General features: G+C 41.1%; 1 protein-coding gene across 1 annotated transcript in view; it reads left to right on the top strand.

Annotated features, from left to right (window-relative positions):
• COL22A1 (collagen type XXII alpha 1 chain) overlaps nt 1-25,074 on the top strand; it is a 515,441-nt gene that overhangs the window by 266,606 nt on the left and 223,761 nt on the right. The window contains exons 13-17 of the mRNA XM_075581796.1: nt 2,084-2,131; nt 2,796-2,849; nt 7,472-7,525; nt 10,573-10,626; nt 11,321-11,365. Coding sequence (XP_075437911.1) covers nt 2,084-2,131; nt 2,796-2,849; nt 7,472-7,525; nt 10,573-10,626; nt 11,321-11,365 — 255 coding nt within the window. The remainder of the gene's footprint in view (nt 1-2,083; nt 2,132-2,795; nt 2,850-7,471; nt 7,526-10,572; nt 10,627-11,320; nt 11,366-25,074) is intronic.

Here is a 25,074-nt window from a genome sequence, read left to right on the forward strand (position 1 = left end):
TCAGGCTGCTATATTACCTGAGTGCTGAACTTTCCCCTCCAGCAGTGGGATGTTTGTTTAAATACTGTCCTGGAACAGGATTGTATATTTTCTGTGTATTTCTTCTGCTCTCAGGCTGCCAGCTCTCCCCAGTGAAAGTTGCTTGTTTCCCTGTTCTGAAGCAGTCAGTGCTGCTGTGTAGTTGCAACATTTTTGCTACAATGTAGCCTTTCCACAAGTCACCAGCCAGTTGCCTTGACAACCTCTCACTGCTCATAGCTTGAGTTGGTTTAGCCCTCTCCCCCTGCCCTTCTCTGTTTATTAGTATGCCCCATTGGCTTGTTCCTGTCTGGAAAGGAAAGTATGCTTTCTCTTATCATCAGCAGACACAGTGAGTAGATGCATCTTCCACTGCTCCCTTAGAAAGGGATTCCTTTTTACCCTCCCCTCACAAGAGCCACTTCCCACTACAAAACTGCATGCAAGTGCTTTTATATTTCTGTTAACCCCACCCAATAAAATTGAAGAAAATAGAAGGAGTATGTGTGCTTTTAAAGGGGATGAGTTTATGCTACATGTACCTACTCACATGCTACAGTGGGCTTGGTCCGGAATAAATACAAAGGCGGTTACCTACGGTAATTCCAATACAGATGTAGCAGGCACAGTTGTACCTGCTGGCGCCCACCAGTGGGTGCAATAGCGTGTTGGCCCGACACCTTTTTTGCGAGCGACTAATCTCTTTACAGTGGTGTCTGCTCCCACTGTCTGGTGTTGTGTGTCTCGCTGCAAAGCGCCAGCAGGAGCATTAACGGCTGCTATATCTGTACATGCTGAGGGAATTAATGCTGGTGTTTAGTGCTGTAATTGCGCATAATTCTGTTCTACTATTGGCTCCCTTTTTCCTGTTACCTATAAAACATAAGAATACTTCAAAAATCAGAAGTAGAATTACTAAGCAGGAATATACTTAAAAAAAACCCCCATATATTTGTCTCAACATCTGCACCATAATGCTACGCTTATAGTGCCGGCAATGGCGACGTGACGGTCGCTGGAAAATCAAATAGAGATGACTTCCAGCGATCGCGACCAATCCGTCGCTCCGTCGCACCGCGCTTACTATAAACGCACGTGACGGCGGCAATGCATTTGTTTTCCGCGACGTCGCTGTCACCGTCGCCGGCACTATAAGCGCAGCCTAAGTGTTTTTAGTCTTTTAAACACAATGAAAACCTGTCTTTAGAGCTTTTGTAAATGACGTACAAAGCGATAAAAAGAAGAGAATTTATAACAGACCAAGGGGCCTATTCTAGTGGCTCCGAAGCGGTCATTGCTGAACTGCATGGTTTAGCATGTTCAGAAGCAGCGGAATGAAATGAGAAAAAAAACTATTCTCTATTGCAAACCGCTTCGTCGAAACTACTTCTTAAGACAACACATTGGCAAACCTTGCGGTTTAACAGCTAAACCGCCCGGATTGTATGTGCTTTAGAATCGGAATGACCTGAGGTGGCGCTACCTCCATCCCCAGTCTCAGGCAAACCCATATTTCAGGCTCTGGATGTACAGTAACTCGCAATACCAATCTCGCCACCCAATTTTTGGTGTGAAACAAATACGAGTTTTAAGAAGCAGTTTGCACAGCGAAGCCACGAGAATAGCAGTTACTGTATAGTAAACAAAATGCGAGTTTGAGGCTTTTTTTAACCAGCTGATCTGATTGGCAGAGCCAGGAGGGAAACCGCTTCTAAATAAAATCTTTTAGTCACGGATTGGACATGCAAGAAGGGTTTACAGAACAGAAAAGCATGCTAATCTACTTCTAAAGAGCCGTTAAGAAGCGGGTTGTCACACTACTAGAATAGGCCCCTAAGGGTGCTTCAATGTGGATATCCATCTAAACATTGGAAAAAAACAACAACAATTGAATGTACTGTAAGTTTTGGGGGGAAACTTGAATTCAAAAATTGAATTCCAGTGTGTTACAAGTTATACTGTAGCTAGCAATTAACTGTATACAGTAAATGCATATGTGCACACTACTGTATCTGTTATAGATAACATACTTATCAATATTATTCATATTTTTTGTTTTCTTTAGGGAGAGGCAAAACAAGGAATTTCTGGGAGAGGTGAAAAGGGAGAAAAGGTAAGTCAGAGTTAGGGCAATTTGAATCTGCCAGTTTTGTTGTATTTTTAACTTATTTTATTATGCTGTATATCTTTATGGATGCAGATGCACTTATATACCATATACTGCATAGCCTGTTACTCCATTCAGAGAGACTTAGGGGCTTAAAGATCTATTACTGATACTCAGGGATCTTAAATATCCAGAGGTGCACCACATGTGCTTGGGGTTGACACTACTATTCTTGATTATTGCTCTGCACACATTTAGCTAAATATTTTAGAACAGAACTACATGTATGTGCTGTACAGTGCAGTGTTTACATGCATTCCAACACATTTGCATAGGACAACATGTATGTATCATATGATGATAAAATATGTTAGATTATCTCTTTTTCCACACTAATTATTACAACAAAGTAAGTTGTTTTTTTTACTGGCAAGTACTTGTAGTAGGGACTGGGAGCCTTTAATACCCACCGTGTGTGTACAGAATAAATTGATACTTCAGTACTCCACTTACTGTAAAGCTGGGTGAAGCTTGACATGTGTGGTGAGCCACTTTAAATAAAATAAAGTCTTGCTCTATTTATTAAAAGATTAAAAACATGGGAAAAAAGCAGTATTTTTTTCTGACATTTATACAATCCTTTATTCCCATGTTGTTCTTTTTCTCTTAGGGGTCCCTTGGTCCACCTGGCTTGTTTGGAAGAGAAGGAGCTAAGGGAGAGAGAGTAAGATTGATTGTCTTATGTGAATTTCTAATGGTTTCATACAACATGCTGAGCTACAAACCACCATCTCACACAGCAATTATTTCCATCAGATAACAGCACCAGTAAAATCCCACTCTATGGGACCTATTCAATAGCCCCTGAAGCAACTCCTACTGACTTGAATGGGGATTCTTCTGTCAATCTCAGCGCGATCGTCCATTTTGACACTTAGTATAAAGGCTCCTAAAGATGAGAAGTCATACACTAGTTTTAGTTGTGCTGTAGTATTATTATGATACTAAGATTAGGAATATGGGGTTTAGGAGCACACGTATAGGGGAACTGGACAATCTGTGTTGTATATAAACTTCTGAAGTGATTGAAGATATGGAACATGCTTTCAGAAATGCAAAGTTTCGCCCATTTATTACAGACTGAGGGGATTAATAAATAAAAAAAACAAACATTGCTGTTATAAAGTAATGGTATCCTCCATGCACAAGCCATCAGGATTTTCTAGAATGAACCCCCCGATATTCTACTAGATGACTTAATAGTATCATTTATCAAGTCATGATTTATTCTAGTGTTACATTAGAGGATATGGATTTTCATGTAAATCATAGACACCGACCTCCTGAACACCGAGCCAAATAAAGATGTTATAAAGGACAACATCCCACATCTTTAAACGAAGGGCATCTTTTTGTTTAAGCCTCGTTACTTCTATACTGACAGTGCCGGAGGGAGGTGCAACATATCATTTGGACTATTAATCATATGGCCCATACAGTGTGACTAACTTGTAAATGTTTCAGTAACTGGAAGTGCAGAATGTTGACAAAATGCCCATGGGCCTTCAGTTGAACATTCTCTGCAGTATTCATACCAGTGTTGAATAATATTACACCAGAATTGGGAGAATACAACTAAGGGAGTAATTAATCATGTGTCAGCAATATCTACATTCTAAATAACTCACTTACCAAACCAGAATAACTATCCCAAAAAATAAATCTCTTTGACATTGTTAATTTAAGGACTAAATTATTGTCATCATTTCCCCCTAATTAGGCAGTAATTGCCTAAATATTGCCTGACTTCAGGAGGGACAGTTCACCCACACCTTTAAATGACATGTGAGAGCTTAAGTGAAAGATCTCCATCCTAGGACGGCTTTAGGCTACTCCATAAATGTTGTTGAGTATTTATTTAGACTATCTACTCATTTGACACATCTCTGCTTCAGTTCCGTAATGACATACATGTGTGTACAAAGTATTATTACAAGGTTATAGCTACCTGCACAATAATCTAGTTTGCTAATGGGAAAAAATAAAATAGGCAATACGATACCGTGTGGACGAATATCAAAGGCAGCACTCCAGAAAGTAGTCAAAAAAAGAATTATACACCATACAGCATGCACCAGTATTGCTACACATGCGCAGTCACACTCAGTTCATGAAGCACTTGCTAGCCTGGAGTTGCGCTCATTATTTATTTAATTATCGCGGTTCGCGCATGCGCAGGCGGCCTCGTGTCAGTCCAGCATGCGTGCCATTGACTGCAGGCGCCCCCTCTGCTCTGGGACACGCGACGGAGATTATTTGACTTTTTGCCTTTAATCCCTGACCTGCGCATGCGCAGTAGGTGCATTTCACGAGACGGGCGGATCGCTGCGTTTCAGACAATGCTTGGCGGTTCATAGCAACCGGAGTGTCCCACAATTAGCATGTAAGGTATCATTTGAATTTAATTATGTGTTGCAACTGTTTGTTTTGGCTTTGGAGGGTATTTATATGTGTTCCATTGCACTCTGTATTCACATCACCTTGAGAAAGGTGCCGCATGTAGGACCGAAACGTTGGATATGATGTCTCATTAATACAATTCTTTTTTTGACTACTTTCTGGAGTGCTACCTTTGATATTCGTCCACCCGGTATCGTATTGCCTATTTTGCTCTTATAGGATTTGCACCCAGCACTGTTTACCCGACGGAGTGCCTTTGTTCTCATCTATTTACTATATATATATAGTAAAAAAATAAATATAAAAATAAATAAATCAGCGCTAGGATTAACACAATTTGTGAACAAATGATAAAAAATATACAAATGTGAATTTAAATAATATAGTGCAAAACAAGTAGCGAAGGAGGATACTGTGCCTATAGGATGCAGCTCTAATTAGGATATGCCTATCCAGTATGGATTGAAAAAGAAAAAAAGTACAATCTCCTATAGCAATTGAAAAAATATCTGGAATATTTATTATAAAACAACAAAAGCTTGGCTGCTGGACATAAACACTAAAAAACACACAGACAATCAAGGTAAAAAATGATAAACACAAAATAGAGGGGCATACCAAGACAAAAGTAAAATGATATTATACGATTTTACTTTTGTCTTGGTATACCCCTCCATTTTGTGTTTATCATTTTTTTATCTTGATTGTCTGTTTTATTTTTTTAGTGTTTATGTCCAGCAGCCAAGCTTTTGTTGTTTTATAATAAATATTCCAGATATTTTTTCAATTGCTATATGGGATTTAACTTTTTTCTTTTTATAGATATATATATATATATATATATACAGGCATACCCCGCATTAACGTACGCAATGGGACCGGAGCATGTATGTAAAGCGAAAATGTACTTAAAGTGAAGCACTCCCTTTTCCCACTTATCGATGCATGTACTGTACTGCAATCGTTATATACGTGCATAACTGATGTAAATAACACATGTGTAACAGGCTCTATAGTCTCCCCGCTTGCACACATCTTCGGTACAGGTAGGGAGCCGGTATTGCTGTTCAGAACGTGATGACAGGCGCATTCGTGAGCTGCCGTTTGCCTATTGGGCGATATGTACTTACTCGCGAGTGTACTTAAAGTGAGTGTACTTAAAGCGGGGTATGCCTGTATATATATATATATATATATATATATATATATATATATATTCCTGTTTCCCCCCTTCTCTGGGGGATTCTACGTATTAGTGTGGTACACTACCTGTAGGGAGCAGGAGATCTTGAGCTAATGAGACCAGGACAGACTTTTGGATTCAATTATGGTAGTTCTTCTCGGTACTCAGCGCCTCCAGCTGTAGTGGGCCCCAGGGTATTCCGGAGATCAGCTCCCACCACTGCATACTTATTCCACTCTGCCCAGAACTGACACTTAGGCAGGTGAAAAGTGAACAAGGGTCTTTATTGTGCATTATGATAGACAGACACTGCAATTCATCCTACAGTGCTGTAAGGTCTCTGAAGTCCCAGACTTCTAGAGGGTGCTTACCCCGGTAGTAGGGGTAATGAGTCTTGATATTCCCCAGGCCTGCGCCTGGGGTGGGCCAGCTCATCCTCGCAATGGGAGAGACTGACAGCCCATGCTCTCTCCTCTCTCTCCAGAGCAAAACTAAGTAAATTTGGGATACTACCCTGATTAGGGTTCAGAGGGGGCGGGCTCATAGTCTTAGAGTGCCGTTTTAGTGAGTGCCGTAGTTACAATCTGAAGACTTTGTATTTACAAATTTACTGATAGGCCTACCCAAGCTATGAGTGACCCCCACACCTCTGTCCATCACAGAGGAGTCTGCAGGGGGACAAAATCCCACTGATTAACCTGTTACTGCCCTGAACTTACTAGGGGCTTACGTAACAGGTTGAAAGACAGGTAGAATGGACTTACCATGTTACACATGTTACATATATATATATAAAAGTATATATATATATATAGCCCTGGTAGGTTTGGGCTATTATTCTGTCCTCTTTCTGTGCAATAATCCCTGGTAAGGGCAGGTTTGCCAGGAGTTAAAATGGGTTCTTCCCACTCATGCAGATCAGTGAGGCAGAGAAAGCAGTGCAGTCAGGCCTGTGTCCAATAAGGGACAGGGGCGGGCTCTTGTTGTATCTGTCTTAATGATCTGCATTTCCTGTATTGAGTCAGTTGCTCCTACCCTGAGAGGAGCTGAATCTTATCTAACCGAGCTGTCAGGGACCTGGCAGGCTTGAGGTCCTCCCCCTGGGAGAGGCTGGTAGACTGTTCCCACTTCTCTGATAGGGGGTATTGGAAGAGCTAGGCCTGCTTCCAGGGCCCTGACTGGGAGTGAAAGGCCAGGGTCATCCTGAGTGAGAACTCCTGAGAAGTACTGCTGTGACTGTGTATGCTGTACAGTGTGCTGCAGAGGAAATAAAGTGTTCCTGATTATAAAGAAGCGGTTGTGAGACTGGAATCTCTCATCCCTGAGTGGGACGTTCTATTCCAGGGATTCTACCCCATATCCTGGGACCTGCAATAAATGGAGGCACTGTCACCGTGAGTACGTACTGGATATGTCACCAGAAGCCTGTCCTGACCTTCCCCATAATACCATCAAGCGGGAGACTCAGGAGTCCTGTAAGCCAGCAGGTGCGCCACTATTATGCCTTGTAACCAGAGTAGCATTTCCCCTAGGAGACCCTATTTGCGATTGGGTGGGGGAATACCCGTTACATATATATATATATATATATATATATATATTCCCTCTATAGGTACTGTACATTGTGACTACTGTATATTTCAGTATATAATAATGTATGTGAAAATGTACACATACATTTTGTAATCCACATTTTCTTTCAGGGAGACAGAGGTGAAAGAGGTGAAATTGGTCTTGCAGGCCCACCAGGTCTCCAGGTAAGACTTTCTTCTGTTGTGTTTTGCTTTGGTTTCTTGTACTGTTCATTTTAAATGTTAACTAAAACCCCCTACCGAACAGCCAAATCATGTTCCTAAAAACAAACACATGCTACTGGGTTTTTGAGCAGGGTGATGTGAAGATGCATTTAAATGGGCACCAGAAACTTTTATCTTTACTACAGAGATGCCAACAGTAATAGAAACAAACCATAACTTCACATCAAATTACAGTAGTCACACAGAAGATAAACTTCACCCAGTAGGATGGTTCCCACGCTCCCACCCAAAGGGGGTGGTAGCTTGAGGCGTTGGGAGCTATCAGTAGGAGTCTTGCAACAGAGCTTGGACTAGGGTGAGTATTGGTTGAGATAATGGGGACCTATATCCTTGAGGATCATCAGTTGCTCACTAGTCCCCTGCTCTCCTGTCCACCTGATGTACGGCTATTCTTCTGGCCAGCTTGCCCTTTCTAACTCAGGGGGGTTCTGCTCTGGCTGGGAGGTGTAATTTCACCTCCCAGGATCTTAAGCACTGCCAGAACTCTGGTACTGTAACTAAAGAGGGACTTAGCAAAGGGGGCATGTTTTAGATGCTAGGGTATAAAAGCTAGCAGTAGCTACAGGGAGAGGCAATGATCAAACTTAACCCATTATTGGCCAGTATATTGTAGCTAGCTAAACTATTTTCACGTAATTTTAGGAAGAGCAAATAGGAGAATGAAGACTACAGTGAAAGAGAAATGCACAATATATTAACGTGCATCAGATGCGTATAGGCGTACTAGGAAGATCCATTCAATTTCATTCCACAACTGTTTCAGACAACCCCTTCTTATCATGGCAAAATATAGAACAGCAGCAAATACTAGTGTCATGTATTTCACAAAGCAATTCATGTATCTAGGAATGTTTCAGCCATTCTATGCAAACTTCATTCTTCTGCAGTTGAGCTCAAGAAGCCTATGCAGATCTGAAGCCAGATTTATGTCAGAAACCTACCAACCATAAAACATACGTATCTGCAAGTGAATGAGAGGATTTTCCAGTCTCTTGCTTACTGGAAATGTTGTAGTTTCTCAGAAATACAAAGCAACTGCACTGCTTTGTTTTGCTTTCTTGCCATGATTTCATGAGCACATTCCAAAGTATGGAATAAAGAAAATCATGTGTCATTATTTCATGAAGAATAATGCCATGATAGAAAAGGATGTGTGGATAAGCATGGCAAGGGATTGTCCTAGAACAAGCTTATCTTTTTATTTCTGGTACTATAATAAATAAATACAAATTGGATAGTGTACTGGCACACTCAGACTGTTTTCTTTGCAGCACTTGCTGCTCCGGGCTCCGAGCTATGAGCTATGTCTTATGAACATACACATTTTGAGGAACAAGTGTAATTGTAAAAAGCAACCACATACAGGGTCAATGATGCCACCAGAGCTGTGAAGCTTCAGTACAGCATACAGTAGTTACATAATGTTTCCGGGGCGAAGACCCTTCGTCATGTGTTATACTAAATAGCAGTGTCAGAACATTAAACACAGACAGAGCTCAGTGCACATCCAGTGAAACCTATACACGGTACAGTGCCTAAATATATATGTATAGATATCTATTAAATAAAATGTTGGCCAAAGTGTTGTAAGCCCCTGAGCCACTACACAGCAGATCACATCTCAAGGGTCCCTAACACCAATATAAATTCGTAATAACCTGTGCATTACCAAGAAGAATGATTTATAATAAATCTGTCAAAATTACTTGCCTAGTTCTAAGTCTGATTAAAGCATTTATTAACCTTTTATATAATATAGTATATAATAATAAGTATATAAGTATATAATAATAACATCACATAGTATTATTATGCAGCATTGTACAGTATATACAATTGGCCCAATGTCCTGTGGAGCTTACAATCAAATCTTGGTGCCTGAAGCACAGGGAGATAAAGTGACTTGCTTTCAGAAGTTTTAACCTCTGATGGACGGGACTCCATCACAGCAGCAAACCTGATTTATGTATCTTTGTCACTCTCTCTCCCATGGCCTAGATTCATTAAACTAGAGTTAATATTGCACCCAGTAAAAAAAAAAAAAAAAAAAAAAGTTTGTTATGTCAGTTGTATCACCGTATTCACTAATAATTATTTATTTTTATATGGATGGCAATACAAATTTGCTTTAACTGTGCAATAATTAAGGATCCATTAACGTAAGCTAACGATGCAGTTGTGTGCGAGGAATATAACTGTTCTACCATATGATAATGTAATAGGATTTATTGCATAATACTATGGAAAACATATATGCCGGAGGCTACCCAAGCATTGCAAAGGAATGCAATCAAGCACCAAAGGGGTTTAAACCCCTACCTATGCACCCCACCGCTACACGACCTACCCAACATCTACAGGAATGACTTACGGCCCTTTTAGACAAACCGGCATATACGGGTAAAAGTCATGGTAGAAATACACTATACAGTACATATGCAGCATGCAAAAAGAAGAATAAAACATACATTGCAATATATATAAAGTGAGGCTGCCAAGGCACTCTCAAGGAGAATAGCTAGGCTTCTACCTTTTAATCATTCACTGACTCCTATTTGTTTGCCCTTTTCTGTACCCCCCAATATATATACACCTTCTATTACGTTGAGCCCCCCCCCCCCCAACCTCCCCCCTCCCTGCCCCTGTTTTGGTCTCCTGGGCTCAGTGCATGGGACAGCCCTTCAGGTTGGTAAACACTGTTTTACAGGATTGAGAGCAGGTTTTGTGCTGGGCAAATCAAATGTGTCACTACAGAACCTGGAAATAGCATCAAGTATTGTATTGATCAGCACCAATGCAACTGTTGCAAGTCTTCTCTACTTTATGTTGGGTACAAATAGTGTCTCCTAATGCTTCCTCACAAGTTTGTCTTTCATCCTATCTAGAAATGAAGTTACAGAATATTACATGTCTCTCTACCCCGTGTGTCAGCAAATGTCAGCGTCGTAAAGTGCAACTATGTTCAATTCCTTTTCTTCTGTACACAGGGATTAGAGGGGCCCATTGGACCAAAAGGACCCCCAGGCCAAGTTGGATCCCCTGTAAGTCATGGTTCATCAAAATACTTTTGTAGCCTCGTTCTGGTGAGAGTTTTGAAAGTATTTTTATCCCGTAAAGTATTTCACATGATATAATGTAAACACATTTTATTAAGAATACTGTATCATACAGTATGAAAACATTCATTCATTGTGTCTACATCTGACTGTTTTGGTCTGCACAATTTCTGGTGGTATCTTTAAGCTACAGGCATTCATTGTCCCAAAGACGGCACTTACGAAACCTGAGGAAGTTCCCAGTGGAGGCCGAAACATTGTTTTTTTTTTTTCTGAAACGCCTTAAAAAAATTACTTCACAAATAATGTATTATTATAATCTAATTCATTAAATAATAAATGACCAGTTATCGATAGATGTACAGTACTGTCTTTATATTAATTTTGGTTGATACTAGGGACACTTGAGGAAAGCACTTGAGTGGCTCAGTGAGTAAAGACACTGACTCTGAAAAACAATGAAACTGAGTTTGACGCAAGGGAAGCCTGGTGAAACTCCTGCTGTCAGCTCTTTGTGACCTTGGGCAAGTCACGTTATCTCCCTGTGCCTCAGGCACGAGAATCATAGATTGTGTCTGTACTAACCAATGTACAGCGGCCTGGTTAATCAATGTATATCATAATCAATGCATAGCGTCTACATATAATATATTACAGCTTTCTTTCATTTGCATCGTAGGGATTGCGAGGAGAAAGAGGAGAGAAGGGGTCGCTAGGAGAAAAGGTAATTGTACACACTACACGCTGTGCTTTTAGTTCTTTTTCCACTTGAAGTATGTGTACATTTTTTCTTTCTATGTTAATAATCCTCTACTTTCCATATGCACTTTACAAAACTAATTTAATGTGCTGTGAAATGACATATTCTTCTTAAATGTCCTTTTCTATGGCAAAGTGATTAGTAACCATGTAGTCTGTGCAACATTGAAATGTTATACTGCGTGACACTGGTACATGTAAACCATAAGCAAAATATGTATTCTACTGGCATTGTTTCAAACAAGTACATGGATATAGTAATATAGCAGATTATTTATCTTTATCACTTTAGGGCAGGGGTCTCCAAACTACGGCCTGTGGGCCAAATCAGGCCCCCCACAAGATTTTATCTGGCCCACAGCAACTTGAAATATATATACAGCTTAACCCAGCACGGTCCTCGGGGGCCACCCACGACCACCGCGTTATAAACTGGGTCGCGAATTTTTTTTTTTTTTTAAGTTTATTTTTTTTTTTGTGGTGGTACTTCGTCCGCCGGAGGGGGAATGCTGAGAACTCTCCCAGCATTCCCAGACCCGGTGGGGCAGCGGCAACAGCACGCAGCACTTACCCAGCATCTGGCAGATCTTCTCCCTGTCTCTGCTTTCTGCTTCCGTCTTGCGAGAGCAAGCTCCCTTAAAGAGACAGTGTGTCTCTGTGTGTGTGTGTATTTGACTGTGTGAGACTGTGTGTGTGTGTGTGCAGTGTGCTGTGTGTGTGTGCAGTGTGATGTGTGTGTGTGCAGTGTGCTGTGAGTGTGTGTAGTGTGCTGTGAGTGTATGCAGTGTGCTGTGAATGTATGCAGGAGTGTGTGCTGTGAGTGTGTGCTGTGTGTGTGTCAGTGTGTCAGTGTGTTTGTGCAGTGTGCTGTGAGTGTGTGTGTAGTGTGCTGTGAGTGTGTGCTGTGTGTATGCAGTGTGCTGTGTGTATGCAGTGTGCTGTGAGTGTATGCAGTGTGCTGTGAGTGTGTGCTGTGAGTGTATGCAGTGTGCTGTGCAGTGTGCTGTGAGTGTGTGCAGTGTGCTGTGAGTGTGTGCAGTGTGCTGTTAATGTATGCAATGTGTGGAGTGTGCTGTGAATGTATGCAGTGTGCAATGTGTGTGCAGTGTGTGTGCAAAAAAAAAACTTTAATTTTTTTTTTTTTCATTCGGGGTCCACGCTCAAACCGCGTTACAAGCGATCCGCGTTATAGCGAATTGCGCTATAACGGGGTTGAGCTGTATATATATATTTTTTTGCTCATTATATATAATTTCCCAGAGTAAGCACGACATCCTTTCTTTGTAATTGTCACATTTCTCTTTTGTTCCGAATCATATCATGCTGATTACCCCCCCCAAAAGATCCAAATAAAACTCATTCATTCATTTATAAAATATATACATATATAAAAATTCTAAAAAGATTTTTTTTCTTTGTGTAGAATATATGATGTTCCTCGTACTGGAAAGTTTGGAGACCACTGCCTTAGGGCATCTATTACTTGTCATGTAACTATTCTTTTTCAAGAGTCTTTTACCATATCGTGACTATTTTTCATGGTAATTACTGATGTTGTTCCAAGGATTACGGTTCCTACTTAATAAATTCTAAACTTGTAAAGAAGGTGCACATTTTGCAGTCGTGCAGTATTTAAGTAAATTGAATTACATTTGGAACAAAATAATGTGGTTATGTAAATGACAAAATATATTGTCGCTTTCTGGTTGGCTGAGATTAGATTGTATTTCTCCAGATTCTTCTTCATTAATTGAATTAGTTGGACAGAGACATTGAAGCCCATAGTAATGAAGCAGGGCCATATGGGCATACGGTATCTTCTTGCGCCAAAATGTATCTTATGGTACATCTTGCTGAATAAAATTGACCTTGTGATGAATCCCCCATGACTTGTCCTGAAATGGCTAAAGCATATGCAATCTCTTCTGGATAAGCAGATTTAGCACCACAATGAAAAAACTTGTTTAAAGTGTAATTAAAGTCTCTACACATTTAATCCCAGGAAACACATTTTAGGTAACCACAGCAACGTGGCTAAGTGCCCCGTGTCCGTGAAACATGCATGTACTGTAAGTATGTATATTTTTATAGTGCCAACTAGGCATGCATTGCATTACAATTTTTATAAACGATACAAACATTACAATACAATACAGCTACTGTAACACTAATAATATTGGGAGAAAGGAGACCCTGCCACCAAAGAGCTTACAATCTAATCGGTCATGTGCAGAGATCAATACAAACAGTAGTAGAAAATGTAAGGGCATTGGGTATAGAGTGTGTAAGAACATACTGTACAGTAGTTTAGTGAATAGGAGTCACCCATGTCTATTCAAACGCTTTGTTGAACAGATACGTTTTCAGATAGGTTTCGAAGTTACATGTGGAAGGTGCGTGGCAGACATTGAGAGAGAGGAAGTTCAAGTGGTAAAGTGCAGCATGTGAGAAGAGTACCTCTAGGTACACCAACAGGTACTGTAGATCAACAGAACAAGAAGATGAGTTAGTAATAGATACACTAAAGTAACAATAGAGAGGTAGGGAGAAAACTAGGAGAGGGCTTTGTCCCAAACACCTGGGTAGTGTAGAATGGGAAGTGGGTGGTCAACAGGATAAAAGGCTGCAGACAGGTTGAGTAGAATGAGATTATGAAGGGAGAAATTTCCTTCGGATTTAGCAATGTCGTGGTAATTTGCTACTTTAGCGAGTGCTGTTTCAGTTGAGTGAGTAGTACAAAATCTAGACTGGAGAATGTCTAGGAATGCATAGGAGCTGAGGAAATAAAGTATGCAGGGAGATAAGCAAGGCAAAAGGCAGGGCAGAGTTAGTGCGTTCAAGGGGTTGAAAGAACCGTGAGTCTTCAAGTAAAAATAAGATTTTTCCTTGAAGTAACTTCACTTTAATAGTCTCAGTATATATTTCAGGTGTAGTACAACCCTGTCCTTTGTGTGAAATGGACAGGTTGCTCTTGAACACGCTTCCCTGATTTAGATCAAGTATTTGCTCTAATGGTACACTATTTATAGTTATTACAACACATAATAAGCAATATTTACACCACATTCTGCTCATGTCTGTCCCCACCCTCTTTTTTTCTGTAAATTCTGCAACTTATATTTTTGATAGGCAATGGTAAGTAATAAGGGGAGGGTATTGTAGGGTCAATAGAAACGCCAGCACGTTTACCCAGTCTTGACATCTCATTGTCCATGTTGTAGGGTGGGATTACTGATAAGAACGTGATATCTTACAGTTTAATGCTGCATGGTGTTGTTGTTGAGAACGTTCTCACAGCAGCATGTTTTAAGGGGGGAGGGTAAAGATTACAGAGTAGAGGGAAGAGTTGACAATGTGAGGGAGTGCATGGATCAAGATGTCGGAGGGAATTGGAAAGGATGGGATCCAAGTGGCAGGTAGTAGATGGAGAGTAAAAGAGTAAGTGAGATACTTCCTTGTCTGTTATAGGGAAGAAGGCATTTAAAGTAGATAAAGGGAGATGAATGGGAGTAGGTGTAGAAGAAGGTGCAGATGAGATCTCTTATCTTATAATACATCTTGTCTTTGAAATACAGTAGTCATCAAAAATTTGAGGAATAATGGAGGGTGAGAGATAGCAGAAGATTTAAAGAGAAAGTTAAACACAGAAAAAAGGTGTTGTCAGTTAGAACCGTGAGTGTTAATAAGGGTTCAGAAATAACTTTGCTTGACTAGACATAATGCTGAGTTGAAATAGGACAGGAGGAATTAGTAGTGGAGGAAATCAGCAAGAGAGCAAAACATCCTCTATAGATATAGTTTTTAGGGCACCAGTCCCAATGATCAGGACTCAGTAGAGCAGGTTGATATTTGTGATGATAATAAGGTTCACTGATGTTGGGGGTAATCCAGCAATAAACGCTGCGTGAGACTCAATACATGGTGCCTGTGTGATAACATAAATTCATGTAGGGGTCTCTGTGAAAAGCTGACTGACCTAACATATGCCATGACGGGCCAATCAACTAAATCAGTGAGACAAACATGAGCTATATGAAGATATGAATAAAAGCATAACAGGCAGAGTACTCACGAATGCAGCAGTGCAATCCCCATGATGAGCGTGCCTCACGCTGAAGGTAGCGAGAAGAAGCAGTCTGTGGAATCCAGAAGCGGAGCACAGCTACAGTGGAACAAACAGGGGCTACAATCCAGCAGGAATATTAAAAACCTTTATTGTGTGGTGGTGGGGGGTTCAGAACAAACTCTGAGGTGTTTCGGGACGGATCCCTTTGTCAAAGAGTCATTTCTTTGACAAAGGGATCCGTCCCGAAACGCGTCAGAGTTTGTTCTGACCCCCCCACCACCACACAATAAAGGTTTTTAATATTCCTGCTGGATTGTAGCCCCTGTTTGTTCCACTGTAGCTGTGCTCTGCTTCTGGATTCCACGGACTGCTTATCCTCTATAGATACTTAGGAGTGTAAAAAGTGTGTCTTAGTAGTTACCAGGGTTGAGGGTTGAGCTGAAAGAGTCCCAAAGGAGACGTGGGAGCATGCTAGTCCAGGTAGTTGGATATGAGATGATATGGTGACACGTTTGTCAGGGTCCAGGAAGGATAGAGGAGAATTTAGAGCTCAGGGAGTATTACAAAGCTTGATGATTCATCTATCACAAGACTCTGGAATAGTGATGGGAGACAGGATGTGTAGTTAAAGATAAGTGATGGCAATGGATATGAAATGATGGTAGAAGAGTAGTCAAGAGTAGTCAAGTGGCGATATAGAAGTCAGGAAGGGAACAGTTTTTTTTTAGTGAAGACCAGGTCTATGTAGTGGCCTTTTTTATGGGTGTTCGAAGCAGTTCATTGGTAAGGGCCATGAGAGGAACTAAGTGAGATAGAAACCGAAGCCCAGGAGACAGGAGTCATCAATATGACAATTAAAGACAAAGAGGAGGGTTAGAAAGTCAAAGTAGAGAAACAAAGGGAGGCCAGCGTTCAAAGTAAGAACAACAAGTACAGCTAATGAAAGAAGGAGAATGATAGGTGACATCAAAACATAGGATCAATGAAGAAAAAAGACTTAATAGAGTGAGACTATGGGAAGGACAGAGAAGAAGGAACAGATAATGAATGAAAATAGCAATGGGGAGATAGAAGAAATAACACAAACAAGGGATATTGCTCGCCAATAAGATAAATTACTTATTTTCACCTGTTCTCCTGATTCAGGGAATCCCTGTCTGCACTCCAAGTCTCACCTATCAGATGACAAACAGGGCACCACGGATTTCTGCAAAAAGAATTATTTATTGAGCCAAGTAACAACGTTTCGGCAGACCAAGCTGCCTTTCTCAATTTTGTCTGGCACCCAAAGTTTGGCCAGCCAAACTTGAGAAAGACAGCTTGGTCTGCCGAAACGTTGTTACTTGGCTTAATAAATCATTCTTTTTGCAGAAATCCGTGGTGCCCTGTTTCTCATCTGAGAGAGAGAAGAAATCCCATCCCCCCGCCATAACCATATGGGTAAGGAGTATGAGAGAAGGAAAGGCCAACATGGGAGAGTGCATCGTCTGGGTCAGAATCAGAGAGCCAAGTTTCAGTCAGTGGAAGGAGATTTAGGGGGCAGATTCACAACACATTACCTAAATAGGTAACAGACGTTGGCTTCCCTGAGTTTAATGGAGATCCCCAAAGTTCATATATGCAAAAATATCATCTCTTAGCCTATGGCTAATGCAGCATTAGTCAGCTGACGTCAGGATAAAACAGGAGAAGTGCAAGCTAAAGACAGAAGTCTTCAGGAATCACTGGTGGTCCACAATTTGAGAACCAGTAAATGATAATGAATGTGGTGAGTAACTAAAATGTTCATGTTTGTCACAAAGAGATGCAGTCATTACTTACATGGAATAAGGAGACGCCAATTCATATTTTTATAATAATGTACATGTGCATTTCTAGAAAATCCTTTTCATTTTGTGATTTCTCTTTTTCAACATCATTAAAACCCCAGAGTGTTCGATAAGAGCCTTGTTCTAAAGATGTCAAACATGAAGTATTTGTATTTACTGTAATTTCAAACACACACCGATTACAATTGTAAATCAACGTTTCATGGATACAATAATCCCCACAGTGTTGTATTTTGACAACATATTTTCTAAAAAAAAAAATGTTCCTGGAACTAACCAAAAATTGCCCAAGGGTAAGAACATTGTCAAAACCTCTCTCATAAATAAGACACTATACTGTGTGCAGAAGAAGCATGTGCTCACTTCTTGTAGGACAAGAAGAATTGTCTGTATAATGTGACTGTCTACAAGTTTGTACTTTGTCTTTGTAATTACGTTATATAGAGCAATGTGAGCTTGATGTACTTTTGTCTAACAGGTTAACAATATATTCAGGTTTTGTGTAAACTTTGGTTTCGGATCTGAGAGAAGTGCGTTGAGCAGTATGTCAGTGCTTTCACCTTTAATCTTAGGTGATCATTTAATGCCCGAGATGTCTCAAGTGAGCTGAATAGATTGTGTGAGCTGTTTAGAGAATCACATTTCCCCAGATTTAATTACACCAAAGCACATCATACTTACCAATACATATTAAAGCCAAAAGGGAGAGTGTTAGACGGCAAGTCATTACTAAAACGTGTTGCAAAGCAGCCAATTTGATTAGACAACTCTTTGTATACATTACAATACTGTATATCTTCTCATTTCATTAGTTTTCATCTGTTATTCGCAAAATAATCTGGTGAAAATGTAAAACAGTATGTACTGTCACGGCCCCTTTTATTCTCCAACATCTCCGGTTTGTTTGGGTATTTTTTTTCGAATGCCACGCACTTCACCGCGTTCATGCCGCATTCATGCCGAGACAGCGCCAATAGTACTGTAGTTGTCAGTGAAAGTTTGTATACAGCAAGCCGCCCATAAAGTTGCACGCAAGCCGCCCATAATGTTACAGTAGCTTGCTTGTGTACCTCTAATACAGACCTCACATAACTGTGAGACTGTAATGTTGAAAACAGTTGAAAACAATTAAATAAGCACAGTGCTAATACTGTACAATGCACGCGGCCGCGGCTTTAAATGCCGGAACATGCCGCATCAAACACTGCATCTGCCCGCGGTTTTAAAAGTCACGCTGAAACTGCCGCAGGAGGGTAAAGGCGGCCGCCACTGTATACACTTTGATACATTTGATTCGATCCACATTCAAGCTGCACATATAGACTAATGTTTGAAATATATTATGTTACATAATGAATATTAAAAAAGAATTGGCAGCAATCAACTGGTCTTAAATAACAATATGGTCTAGTATTTATTAATGCTGAGGTTTATTAGATAAAATGCTCTAGGCATGAGTTACACAGGAAATATATAAATATTATTGCAATATACAGTAAAGATTAGATGAAACTGGAAAATGAGGTGATGAGATCCTTAGCTACTCTATGGATTAATATTTTCCAACCTGCAACTACTGTAAAGTGAGCACAATGTAAAAAAAAGTGACTTGACTCTTGAATGCTAATCAGAATTTTATTCTTGTGTTGTTTCTACTCCAAAAAGGGGATCTAAAAAATAAAAAAAATTACCCTTTTCAATCTCCATATTCTACTCACATTGAACTTGGTCTATGCCACGTTCTTCCAATTCAATGTCTTTCCCTGCTGTGGTCGACAAACAGTTGTTGGGATGTTAATGGGAAGGTTACCAAATTAAGGAAATTGAATAGAAAATAAGGTAAAGGAACTTCATATGAAATAAAGGAGCGAAATGTAGAAAAAAATTAAAGCAAACTTAAAAAAAAAAAAAAAAATAGAGTGGAGAGGGTGGTTCAAATTCATGGCGGTGTGGGGAAATGTTCTCCGGCTTCACGTAAGGAGTTGTTTGCAAGCTTGTCCTGGGTATCTGATGTCACTTCTGGTTTGGCTCTCTGACCACACTTCCTATAATGTAAACATAATTGTATCTGACATGGATAGTGTTAATTTAGGGCTATGCAGATGTAGTCAACATTATTACTCCCACTGACCCATTGCAAAGGAACGTACACAACGCACAATTGGTATAAGTGAACATTGTATGGAATCATATGAACGCAAATGGAGAACCATCTCCTCCACCAATGCTCCAGGTTATACAATACGCATCCAGATTAATATGAATAGTTATATACTCCAATATTTTCAGTAATACAACTTTCACAAAGGCACTACTGTTGGTGTATCCAGGTCAGTGAATGTGAGTACATCGATGCTCATTAATAGGGGTGTGCACAGATATAAGAGACAAATGGGATGTCAAAGAAGCCTATATGATAAAAGGAAACCTGACCCCTGACTCAGTAATATCACACAAAACTACTTTAGAGCTAGACCATAAATTGAAGAACGTTCGTAATGTTTGCTTAGTACTCACGACCTCTGCTACATGCAGTTCCCTGGTTACAGTGTGCTCTCAGCCCAGCGTGTATCAAGGCAGGATTTCCTCCCAAGGGGGAAGATGGTGGTGATGCACTGCGTACCAACAAGCGCTTCGTGCTTTCGGATACAGGAAAGAAAAAACGGATGCTGGATTACGATTCCAAGCGAATTATTTAATGAACGAGAACAAGATCAGCTAAAAGTAAGTTATCTTAAGAGGAACTCTGACGCGTTTCATGCATCATCTGCACTTTGTCAAAGTGATGTTGTTCTCGTTCATTAAATAATTCGTTTAGAATCGTGATCTAGCATCCGTTTTTTCTTCCTGTATCCGGAACGCACGAAGCGCTTGGTGGTATGCAGTGAGCCGCCACCATCTTCCCCTTGGGAGGAAATCCTGTATTGTATGGAATCAGCTGGGTGTGAGAAAGGGGCGTGACTATTGCGCTATTTCGCCCATTAGAATACACCATAAGGTACAATAGCTTTAGTTATATCTGTATATAGAGGGTTGAGACTGCATGTTCACACACCCTTATAAATCATCCAGTGTGTTGCAAAATATATACAGATGTAGCCAGACTTACTGTCCGCGTGTCCGCGAAAAACCATGTCTAAATCCCTGGCAATTATTTGCGTTTTACGGATTGGATACGGTGGCTGTGACGGGCCGTGAATTAACTGCGAACGGTTGAAGTGTGAGAAAATAAAAGATATGTACTGGAAGTATTGTGGTATTGCCAAACTGGAATTGATATCAGATGCCAAGGATAAACCGGAAAGGTCCTCACAGAGAAGGAATGTATTGCCTCACATCGTCAAGAGACTCTCTTCACTTCATTTATATGCCTTTGAGTATATTTTGCTTGTGAGTGCAACTAACAACTTACCAAGTATTTTTTTTTGTTTCAAATTTTTTTATTAGGCAATTATAACATTACACATTATTGCAAACACAGACAATATTTTGGCCTAATACACGTTTTTGCATTTTAACTGAAGATGGGGGGAAAAGCCTCAACGTCCCCTTGTTCCTCCGGGGTCTGCCGGGGTGACGTGAGTGTGGAAACAGAAAGGGGAGGGGAAAAGAAGGGGGAGGGGAAGGAGCGGGGGGGGGGAGGGAGGGTCCTCCCTCTCCACAGCGTCTCCAGCTTGGTTCTTTCCTCTGCTGTTATACGGCATTTTGGCGCAGGTGAGCCATATGGGCTAGCCATGGGTCCCATATGTTATTGAAGGAGGCGGAGGACCTTTTCAGGAAGGCTGATAGTCTCTCCATTTCCATCACCTCTTGTATTCTTTTTTTAACTGTTTGTTTGGAGGGGTGAGACACTTTCTTCCAGGCGGCTGCCATCGCACACCTAGCCGCAGTGAGAATAGAGGAGATTAATTTGCCCGTTGGTCGGTCCAGTATTTCTAAGGGCCTGGCCAATAGGTAGGTCAGCGGTTCAATAGGTATTATGAGGTCTGTGACCTCTTTTATTAAATTTTGTATCGTTTCCCAGTACTTATGAATTTCCGGACATGTCCACCATATATGGGCCATGTCCCCCTTTTGACCGCAGCCTCTCCAGCATAGATCGGAGGCCAGAGGGTAGATTTGATTTATTCTAACTGGGGCAAGATACCAGCGAAATAATATTTTCTATATATTTTCTTTGATACAATGTGGTACATATGGAAGTTCCTGAGGCAGTTTCCCAAATACTTTCCCTGTCCCCTCGGTCTATAACTATATCCAATTCTGCTGCCCAATGTAGCATGTAGTCGTGTGTGGGGACTTCTATGGCCCTCTCCAGTTCTGCACAAATTTGCATTTTAAGACCTTTCTGGTGGGCTGTTTCTCTGCAGAGACGCTCGAAACCAGTGAGAGGGGGAAATTCCAACGTTGGGTTTATGTTTGGATAAAGTGCCGAATTTGTAGGTACTTGAAAACATTCAGCCCTACTATTGCATATTTGGTTTGTAGGTTTTGGTAACTCAGGAACTCCCCGAGGCTCAAGAAGTCGGCAACCGCTCTAATATTTTTTGTTTTGAATTGATCAAATTGTCGGCTCACAGCCAGGTGGGAATTTCGGATTTTTGTGAATTGGCGTGAGTTGGGAATGGGGTGTTGTGAGCTTGAATTTGAATTTGCATTTCGTCCAAGTCTCCCATGTGTGTCTCATCGGGCCTAGTTTGAATTTACTATTCTGCATGTCCTCCCTGCTCAGGGACCAAAGGCAAGCTGGCAGCGAAGGCGTCCCAGGATATTGTGTTTCTATATCTAGCCAGCAGTATTGATTTGGGTTAGCGTTCCAGACTACCGCCTGTCTCAATTGGGCGGCCAGGTAGTATCTTGTGATGTCTGGGACCCCAAGTCCTCCTCTCCCCCTTGAGGCCAGGAAAACTGTTCTGGCGACTCTGGGTTTTTTACCCTGCCAAATAAATTGGAAGATTAATTTTTGGATGTTTTTCAGATCCTTACCAAGTATTTTTTAATATACTACACTATATTTAGCGCTCATTCTTGAGAGCCGTGACGTCACCAGCTCTCCAAGCATGAGCGCCGGGTGTCCTTGCTATTTCGGAAGCGCATGCGGGGGCGTTGCGGGCAGGCTGAGTGTACTCGAAAGTACATTTTTTTTAGTTTACCCAAGCACCAAGTGGGGATGAGCGTGCGTTCCCGCACACGAGTGCGCACGCACCATGTGAGTGGGGACGTGTAAGTAAAAGCTCAGCGCTAGCGGGGACGCAGCCTAAGAGACTGTTCTTGGTCGCTCCTCCTCCTCTTGCCATGCACCGCACATCTGGAACAACCTTCCAGAGACTCTCAGAACTGCCTCCAGTTTAAGTACTATCAAGAATTCACGGTCTCATATTTTAATCTTGTCTGCAACCGTTACAAACGCCCATAATCATATATTATCTCTAACTGTCCATGAAATGTCTTTAAATTGGATGGATAGCCTTTGTTCATTTAATATAACCATGTATTGTGCTCTTAACTCTCTGCCCAGAGCATACTTGAAAATGAGAGGTAGCTTTCAATGTATTATTTCCTGGTAAAACATTGTATCAATAAGTAAAACTATTATTATCTGTTTGTATTTCATTTCCACATACACCAACTGTATCTAAGTGAAGCCTCGCTCTAAGAAGAGTGTTCCCTACATGTGCGATTTGGCGTTAACACTTATTGACTTGTTACATAATTAAATGTAGTTACACTAATGTGTCTTTAGCTTCTGTGTAGGCGAAGCACGCAGAGGTAAGAGGAGATTTGCGTTTAGACAAGGAAATGTAGGCTTTTATTCAGTCAAAGTTCAGCAACACAAGGAACAGCTTTTCTCAGCCCTAGAATGTAAAAGTCTACATCTAGCATAACATACGTCATACCCAGTTTTCTACTGCAGTTCGGGACACCTCCCCACGGGCTGTACTACCTTTTTAAACTTCTACTAATTCAGCTGGGCTCATTAATCCTCCTGCCTCCTTCAGGCAGGAATTAACCTCTTGCTGGCTGACGCTCGACAGTTCTACCTGTTGGTAACAAGCTTCCCCCTATTGCACTCTAGTTTCAATATATAGATGTATAAAACATGTATAAAACACTAATTCCCCTTGCATTGGCAAGGAAGCATTGGCATCTTAAGAGTGGTGCATTTAAAGTGATCATTTTAAGTGATAAATATAGTTAGACTATAGTTTGACTAGAGGTGACTGGGGACTGGATCTACTGCAAACTCTTTTACTCAATACAACAAACGGTATGCTATTCAGATCACACTATGATCCCATGCTTGCTAACCTGCATATTTCAACCCCCCACCCCTTTACAACTTATTCACTGCAGTCTCTCCCAAAACTGACTGCACAATACACTGAAACCCTGAATGACTCTAGCATTGCAATACAGCTAAATATTTGACAAGGAACAGGCACACACCTGCTGTTTAGTCTGCTCACACTCACTCTGCTCACAACAGCTCCTTGCAGCACTGCCTACCTCTGGCATCATGGACCTGCTATGTATTTTAACTTTTTTCTTTCTCCTGGCCTCATGGAGATTTTACTCCCTCTATCCACTACAAACTCCTCCATCCTGGCCCACACCCAACATCACCATACACCCTGGACTACTCAAAAGCCTTTCACTATCTACTGAATGTTGGTGGAGAACTCTAAAAACCAGCACACCCACCACCTCTCACTCAAATGGCAAACATCACAAATCTACAACTTGCAAACAACTACCCAAATTTCTACTCATACTATTACTCTCTTTAGCAGGTGATATTGAACCTAACCCAGGTCCTCCCATTTCAGCTATTTCCCATGCCCCTGAGAATTCCACCTTTAAATTCCAAAAAGGGCTATCTGTCGCCCATATAAACATCCGGAGCCTGCTGCCCAAACTGGACGAAATAAGGGCATGGTGCCTGATGCATAAACCCAAAGCCATCGTTCTCACAGAAACATGGCTATCCCCTAAAACCCCTGATGCAAATTTCGCCATTCAGGGATACTCCATTTTTAGGAGAGATAGGTCAAAGAGAGGAGGAGGGGTGTTATTTTATATTGCAGACACATTACAATTTACACTGTTTAATTGCCCACCAAGCCCACCCTCTTTTGAAATTCTAGTTGGCAAAATCTGCCTCCCCTTTTCTAAGCCCATCTTGCTTGCTGGCATCTACCGCCCCCGTCAAGCCCCTCTACAATCCCTGACTGATATCACCCAATTTATTGGCTCCATTTCCTCTCTGAATGAGAAGAGTGAGCTGCTAGTTCTTGGGGATTTCAACTTCAATTGGCTTGACCCTAAAAACCACAAAATCCAGATACAACTCAAGTCACTTTAATCTATCGCAAATCATTTCCCAACACACACGGATAAACCTTAAATCGCATAACCATTCCTTGCTAGAATGGATTCTCTCCTCAAACCCCAGCAGAATCCAATCCTCTGGCATCCTTCCTGATATTTTCAGTGACCATGCAATAGTGTACTGTGTAAGGAAAATTAAACCGCCCCATTCAAGCCCTAAAGTTCTCCTCACTAGAACATTTAAAAACTTTAACCCACAACAGTTTCTGGATGACCTTACCAACTGCCCATGGCACAGAATCGATTTAATTCCTGACCCTGATTCTGCGCTCGACTATTTCCAATCTGAGTTCTTAAAACTCTGCGATACCCATGCTCCACTACGCAAAATAAGGGTACGGGGGGCCCACCTTCCATGGGTTACAATTGACCTTATTGCACTCTACCAGC

The sequence above is a fragment of the Ascaphus truei genome, chromosome 2 (assembly GCF_040206685.1).
Source record: "Ascaphus truei isolate aAscTru1 chromosome 2, aAscTru1.hap1, whole genome shotgun sequence".
Taxonomy (NCBI): domain Eukaryota; kingdom Metazoa; phylum Chordata; class Amphibia; order Anura; family Ascaphidae; genus Ascaphus; species Ascaphus truei.